The sequence below is a fragment of the Vigna unguiculata genome, chromosome 10 (genome assembly GCF_004118075.2).
Source record: "Vigna unguiculata cultivar IT97K-499-35 chromosome 10, ASM411807v1, whole genome shotgun sequence".
Classification (NCBI taxonomy): domain Eukaryota; kingdom Viridiplantae; phylum Streptophyta; class Magnoliopsida; order Fabales; family Fabaceae; genus Vigna; species Vigna unguiculata.
The window spans coordinates 13,338,219-13,346,460 of NC_040288.1; the positions used below are offsets into that span (position 1 = coordinate 13,338,219).

Below are 8,242 nucleotides of genomic sequence, written 5' to 3' on the forward strand. Positions count from 1 at the left end.
AGCAAGAATACAAAAATAAGAGAACAAGGATATATAGAAAAGATAAGATATAAATTCTTAGAAGCATGCAATTGGACACAAGTTAAATCTATTTAATTATATCAGAGTGAAAGATTTCATAAAAGATGAAAGAACATCAATATATATACATATATATATATACATATATATGTATATATATATACATATATATGTATATATATATACATATATATGTATATATATATACATATATATGTATATATATATATATACATATATATGTATATATGTATGTATGTATATACTATGCGTGTGTACATGGTTAGAGAATATCATAAATTTGAAAAGGAAATAACATTCCATTCAAAGTTTGAAAGGCAGAAAAGATAATATGAGGATGAAGAACTTATGATTTAACGGAAGAGGCCATGCCATTAAAAGATGTTTCAAGATAAGTGTTAAATTAAATAGGCACTTGATCATATGATTCAATATAAGATTCAATTAAGAATATAAATTTATCTCTCCTAAATACTAGGAAGTGTCTGAAGAGAATAATAAAGTTGTATTGTATGTACCAACTGTACAAACCGTGCTGAATAGAGTATAACCAACCGCTCAAATGTGGAAAGTCATTATTAAAATCAGCTAAACATCTAATTAACATAAACATGTCGTTAAGAATGTTTAAAGGAAATTGGGTCGTAATTAGTTCATACCTAATAAAAAGCCCATGGAGAAAACTATAAATACACGTCAAATGTGTAGTTGTTCAGACATTCATTAAACTTTTAATATAACGTTAATTGTTTAAACCGATTGAACCTGAGCTTAGATTAGCATTGGAGCACCTTTAAGAAGTAACCCCTCATTAGTTGGAAAATAGATTACCCTGGCACGAAGAGGATAACACCAGAGTCAAAAGACCAGGAAATTGTTTTAAGTGGACGTTCAACCCTATACCCGAAACAAAAGTCAAAACCATCAAAATAGTATAAATTCAAGGAATAAAGAATCATGTTTCTTTTTTCCTTTTTCATAACCTTTTGGACCAGAAAAGGAGTGATTTTTTTAGAGTCAATGTAGTTTTTATATGATTGATTTACAAAAGTTTATGGTCCCTCTTTAATGAAGATGATAATTTCTCTTTGATTAACCCCTTTTTCTTAATAAGTAGATGCCAATGATTTTTATTTTTGTGTTTGTTTGTCTTTTATAAAAATAAAACCATTTAAATAAATTGGTTTACGTACATTCACAGATTTCTCTTTGATTAACCCCTTTTTCTTAATAAGTAAGTGCCAATAATTAATGTTATTAAAATAATATTTCTTTTCCCTTTATTACCTATTTATTTGAATAAACTTCCTTTTGTTAAATTTATATGATTGATATTTTTTTTTATCTTTTAAGCATAATTTAGCCCAAAACATACTGTCATATAATATTAGAATGTTGATATTTAAGAAAACAAACTACAAAAGTGAAATCATTTCAAGTTTACCCAAACAAATCATTAATCAAGTTGTGTTTACATCTACAAATCGTTGAAAAGTTCCCAAATAGTTTTGTAGATCTGTAAAACTATGTGAATACAAGTTAATTTAGGTTTAAATACATTATCAAACACCTTATAAATCGAACTAAAAAGAGACAACCAACATCAATTTAAAATTTAGTTATGCCAAATATATCATCATTTAGTGATTCACCCTATATAAACTAGTAATTAATTTCATATACTCATAAATTTACCTGCTTTAAAATTTCAACTATCATACGTCTTCATCTAAGAACAAATCATCACCATGATCAACACAATATCTCTTTCTTATATGGTATGAACATTTTATTGTCAATGTTCTATTAGTTTTCCTTTTCTTTTCATTCTTATCCACTTGACACATTTTCATTGCACTTTGAAACATCCACAAGATTATCAAATGAATGACCTTATACAGATATTTTCATGGCTAATGGTACAATTTTTGTGTAGGTTCATGTGAGGACTATCTCTAGAGGAGCAATAATTTTATTTTCAATAATGATGTTGCTATTTGACAAAACTCACTCAATTGTTTTAGAGCCTGATGAAAATCATATAAAGTCAGCTACTTTTTTGTCTGAAAATTTTGAAGTGGGACCAGGAAAAATTGTGGTGAAAACATTATTAGATATTGACTTTCCAAGGGGTCACATTGGGGTCAAAAGTTTTGATGTTGAAGTAGTTGATGAAGATGGTAATTCAGTACCGTTGTATGAAACTTACCTTCACCATTGGTTTGCTGTAAAATATATTGAAAACATTACCATGTCACAGTACATTAAACAATCTCATGACCTTCGCAATGGTATCGAATTTGAAAGAAATGATGGTGCATGCCAAGGTTTTTTACTTCCACATTATTGGGGCTTGGGAGCAGAATCACGGGGAACATCTTCAAATCTTCCAGATCCTTTTGCAATTGAATTAGGTAATCCTACGAAAATAAAGCATGGGTTTAAAGAAAAATGGTTGTTTAGCATCATGGTTATTGATACACGTGGAACACAAGATAGAAAAGGTTGTACAGAGTGCAGGTGTAAGCTTATGAATCTCCCAAAGGACTTTTACAATGTCACAACGGGCATTAATGGTCAATTGTTGCCTAGAAATTATAAAGGAGGACTCTTTTGTTGTCAAGATAACGTACAATGCAAATTAAGAAATGGTTTTCGTGGCCCAACGAGAAAGCTTTCCCTAAGATACAAAATAAAGTGGGTTGATTGGGATGAAAACCAAGTGCCTCTTAAGTTCTACATACTTGATTCAACTGATCATGTAAGATCAAACGGTTCTACACCAATTCATGATTGTCAGGTAGATGACTTATTCAATACATACAATACTTTACAAATCATAAGCAAACTTTTGAAACTCATCTATTTTCCAAACAAAAGTATTAGGCTATTAATTACTTTTTTCGTCGGTATGTGAGTAAAATTAATTTCTCAATTTGTTATAGGCAGAGTATACGATCCCGAGAAATCATTACAATGACATCCCTCATATTAAGAAAGCAAACATACCAATGACAAAAGGTGGTTATCTTGTATATGGCACTGCTCATATGCACACCGGTGTTGTTAATGTTACTCTATATGGACAGGTAATATTTGATATTTGTTGTTCCCATATAAGTTGTATCATGTAGTTAAACTTACATTAAATTTGGTGTAATTCATATGTTCATTAGGAATGCATTTTGTTCTTGTTTCTATATTTCTATAAGAAATTAACAAGTTTATTGAATCATCTCTATATTTACGATTATGCTTAACTTAGGATGGAAGGGTTTTATGCACTTCAAATCCAAAATACGGAACTGGAAAAGAAGCAGGAAATGAAAAGGGTTACCTAGTTGGAATGTCAGTTTGTTATCCTAAACCCGGTTCTATCAAGATCGAAGATGGTGAAATTCTAACACTAGAATCCGTATATGAAAACAAGTTTCGTACCGGAGCTATGGGGCATTTCTACATTTACTTGGCAGACCAAATAAGTATTTGAAGGAAATTTGATGTGAAGTAGTTATTTATCTTTCTATAATGACTTATATAATTTGTAGTATAATTGTAATACATCAATACCAATTCTAGATCATCATTATGTGTATTAATGTTGTGTTACTTTTAATCCATTACTTGGTTTACGATCATGTTCTCTTGGTGGGTTATATGGTATACAATCATTTTTATGCTAATTGATATTATACATAAAAAAATAAAGTTTTTGTTAACCAAGTGTCAAATTGAATCCCTTAATAATAAAAGAATGTGCGGAGTTAATCGCGAATCAAACCAAAGTGAAGATGAAGTGAAAGGAATAAGCACAAAAGTTGAAAATGATTAAGTTTTCTCTCGTATTATGCAAGCTAGTTTTTTTCCATCCATGTAGAGATCCCTACAATTCACTTTTTTAAAGGGGAATTTAAAAACTTATGTTAAATCTTCTGCACTTATATTAATTGGTAATACATTTTTAATAAATTATACATTCTTTCAAGAAATTAACTATCTTAATGCATCATTGCTAAATTTATGTTTTTTCATATTTAATTTTAAAATAGGTTTAATATATAAATATCATTTCAAAATTATTACTACGTGTATTATTTTTGGTTTACTTTTAACCCACCGCTTAGTTTATGATGGTTTTATTTGAGTTTTAGTGTTTGGTTGATGCATTGTTTGATATATATATATATATATATATATATATATATATATATATATATATAATTATTGTTTTGCTAACAATACACTAAGAAAATCTCGTTTACTAATTGAGCTTATAATTTAAAATATGTTTTGAATTAAGTGTCATTTTGAGTCGGAGAACAATAAAAATACTTGTTTAAAGTGAGGTGCAAATAACACAAAAATGAACATTACGAAAAAGAAATAAATGAAAAATTGAAAATGAATCGATCATACTCCATATCATGCACAACTAGATATTGTTTTGATCACATCTATCTAAATAATTAAATTTTAATAACAATAATTTTAATGTATACTAATGTTGATATTCATTTATATCAGATATTGAATTGTTTAATTTTTAATAAATATATATATATATATATATATATATATATATATTAATATTCTTATTAATTGAATATGTTAATTATTACAATCCCTTGTAAATGAAATAAGTACTTAATATTTAGGTCACTCTTGATGACTTAAATCCTTAAGTAGTCCTTATATTTTTTACTCTCCTAAATACTTAATATTTAGATTACTCCTTATGACTTAAATACTTAAGTAGTCCTTAAATACTTGGTTTACGCTTATGTTCTCTTGGTGGGTTATACGGTATACAATCATTTTTATGCTAATTGATATTATACTTAAAAAATAAAGTTTTTGTGAACTTAGTGTCAAATTGAATCCCTTAATAACAAAAGAATGTGTAGGGTTAATAACGAATCAAACCAAAGTGAAGATGAAGCGAAAGGAATAAACACAAAAGCTGAAAATGGATAAGTTTTCTCTCGTATTATTCAAGCTAATGTTTTTTTACATCCATATAGAAATTCCTATAATTCACTTTTGTGAAAGGAAATTCAAAATATGTAGGATGATTAATGATCTTGACTGATTGAATCAAATTAGAAAGTTCTTGAAATGAAAAAAAAAATAATGAATTTTAAAATTTAAATAAAAAAATGGAAGAAATTCTTCGCTCTAAATTGAGAGAATTCTAAATCTTCTTTGACTTATAACAATGTATTGGCGAAATATATAACAACCTTTATTATGTATGGCTTAATTATATTTTAAATCTATAATAAATTTGGGAAATCTTCCCTCAAAAAATGGAGTGTCTTTTACCTAAAGTTAAAGAGAAAACACAAAGGTCAAAATAGTTTCGTCCATTGGGCAAAGGATAGAAAATTTGAAACTTGCCCTTTTATCTACTTTTGATATATGAAAATACGTTTTCTTCATGATGTTGCACACAAGTCATTGCTTCCACTCTCAACATTTGAAAGAGCTTAAGTTATTATTTCATTAAAAAATCTTCCGCTTTCCACTTTATCAAATAGGCATAATTGGTGATTTAGTCATCTAATTTGTTGGTTTCGCTCATTTTAGTCCTCTTATTATTTTTAGATTCAATTAAGTTCTCCAATTTTTTAAAAAGATTCAATTTAGTCATTTTCATTAAATAAATGTTAACACTGTGACCGTACATACCACGTGTCATTGTGGAATTTTCTATTTTATTTTTTTTATTATTTTTTTAGATCAAAAACATAAACTGCCATGTGTTAGGCTATGATCCTTCCACATGTCAATTCATGAATGTTTAATTTTTTTGATTTTTTATCATAATAAAAGTACCACGTGTCATGTCATGGTTGTGCCACGTGCCAGTATAACAATTGTTTTTGTTAATTTAGTCCCTCTGTTTATAATTTTAATTGAATTTAGTCCCCTTATTTTTTAAATTGATCCAATTTTGTCCTCTCCAATTTAAGAGCAAATTCGTAATTAAGCTTAATTAAAATATTTTTTTATCATTTGTACATTAAATCACTCCCTAAATACTCATATTATTTCTTTCTTAGATTTTTTTTCACTTGTAATTTTCACACTTGAATTTTGTACACTTGTAAGAAATAAAATAATTTGACAAGCTTTATATAATTATTCATTTGTTGTAAGTTATTGGTCTTATATAGGGTTTGTGATGTTAGGTAAAATTTTGATTGGGTCTTTAGGGTTTATCATAATTAGATCATCAGGCCCACTACGCAATACCAACAGCTTGAAGATGCTTCTAGAATTTGGGTTTCTCTTACTTTTCTAGTTAGCCCTTTACAACTTTTGTATTTTTCTTAGAGACCCCTAAGATTATCTGTTTAAAGGGAGCTCTACCAAGTGTAAAAGGGTTGAACATTTTGAATCAAAACACTCTTGTTTCAACCATTTTTTCGTGAGCTAAGCCCTCCTTCTAGAAGTGGAAGAACTCTTGCCTTATCTTGCTTATGCAAGTGGCGACACCATATCACTCATCTCTAGAGCTTGGTTTGGCTTTGCCCCCTCTATGAGTGGCGTGCTCCACTTCCATAACCATTACTTTCGTCTCTTCCATTTTACTTTGTTCTTCTTCTTTCGTTGCAATTTCATTTTGTGTTTCCATCCTTATTTTAATTGTTAAGAACTACAGTCCATCTCTTTTTTCTATTGAACTCTTGTAAAGGAACCTTCACATATAGATAACTTGCTATCTTAATGTCCAATGGGGATTTCCTTGAGTTTTCCTAAACAATTATTCACCATATTCCATAATCTTAAAAGGAAACAAGATAATCTTTCATCATTTGGTATCTAGAGCTTCGGTTATCTTGAATATGGTGTTTTTCATATGCTATCCAAAAAATACTTTTCTAGGAATCTCTTCTTGAAGTTTTTCTAGCTCACCTCTTCTTCCCTGGTCTGCATCTGTTGTTGCATTCCAACCCACCAATATTCCGCATCACTCACCAAGAGAAAAGTAGCATATGCCAGTTTCTGCTAATCCGAGCAAACTAGTACACGAAATATCTTCTCGCAATCCCTAATCCACGCATCTGTGTCATCAGGAGTGGCCTTGCCATTGAACTTGGCTGGTTTGTGCCTCATGAAATCATCCATGGTGACCGGTCGTGGTGTAGACTGTGGTAGCACCACCTGTTGTGGTTGCATAGCCTCAACCAATCGGTGAATTGCATGGACAATTTCATCAACTAAGTTATTGGCACCAATTCTTCTACCTCTTCCGCTAGCCATTTTCTAGTTTTGGAACATAGGGTATCATACACCATTACAATTTATCTCAGAAAATTCATTATAAATACACACCACACAATAACACAAATTTCAAGAACTCTACAATTCAATAAATTTATCCTAATTTCACAATCACGATAAGCTCATCCCCAAGGCCCAAAAATAATTTTGAAATCATATGCTTTGATACCAAATGTAACATCCTAGATGGATATTACTATATAAAGCACGTATCATATAATTTCTTTTGGAATTTAAAATAATATATAAAGTTCCCAAGTGCGGACCAAGTGCGGGAAAATTTAAAACTTATCTTGTTGCAGTTCAATTACACTACTCCATCTTTATGACAAGTTCATAGTGGAGAAAACATCATAAAAAATTTATTAGAAAATGCCTGAACTAAAACATAGTGAAAAATCCCCCATAGTCTGCCCTGCTTCATCTCTATGAATCAACATGCTCACCTAGGTTCACATCTGCTACCGCGTGACAAGTCACATGATCATCGCCAAACACAAAGAGAAAGGATGAGTAGAGAAAGAAAATAACAAAATAAATAAATAATAGATTTAACCTTAACGCAAGCCATCAAACCCATCCATGCAAATACATCTGCAATGGATCATTGCCTCTGCACTATCGCCTGGCATTGCCTAAGCGTTGCTATTCCTGCAGAGAACAAATAAGATGAGTTAGGCACTAGTATCACCTTACCATGTAGTCCGTTATCTCCTCAGTTGGTCTCTCCCCAGTTGATACATGTCAGCTTGAACCCAGGAGGGGTTACCTGCAGAAGAGTCTCCGAAGCTCAAGTAAGTCAAAGCTCTCAGAAAGTCAAATCAGTGATTAATGAATGCGTACCTTTAATTACTGGGGTCCATGCGTATTTATAGAGCATTAATGATGTCTGGTTATCCAGTGGGCGGGCCTT

The 8,242-nt window shown here is 30.2% G+C and overlaps 1 protein-coding gene across 1 annotated transcript; it reads left to right on the forward strand.

The window, feature by feature from the left end:
- The first annotated feature begins 1,747 nt into the window (after window positions 1-1,747).
- On the forward strand, window positions 1,748-3,532 carry LOC114165263. The gene is made up of 4 exons (XM_028049920.1): window positions 1,748-1,820; window positions 1,979-2,842; window positions 2,988-3,131; window positions 3,308-3,532. Exons 1-4 carry the CDS (start codon window positions 1,791-1,793, stop codon window positions 3,530-3,532), a joined length of 1,263 nt encoding a protein of 420 aa, XP_027905721.1. The 5' UTR covers window positions 1,748-1,790.
- Window positions 3,533-8,242: the final 4,710 nt, after the last annotated feature.

Bases quoted from the DNA above. Each gene is read 5' to 3' on its own strand.
- LOC114165263 (XM_028049920.1), top strand. From the start codon at position 1,791: ATGATCAACACAATATCTCTTTCTTATATG. The intron at 1,821-1,978 runs GTATGAACATTT...ATTTTTGTGTAG, and splicing joins CAATATCTCTTTCTTATATG to GTTCATGTGAGGACTATCTC. The intron at 3,132-3,307 runs GTAATATTTGAT...TGCTTAACTTAG, and splicing joins ATGTTACTCTATATGGACAG to GATGGAAGGGTTTTATGCAC.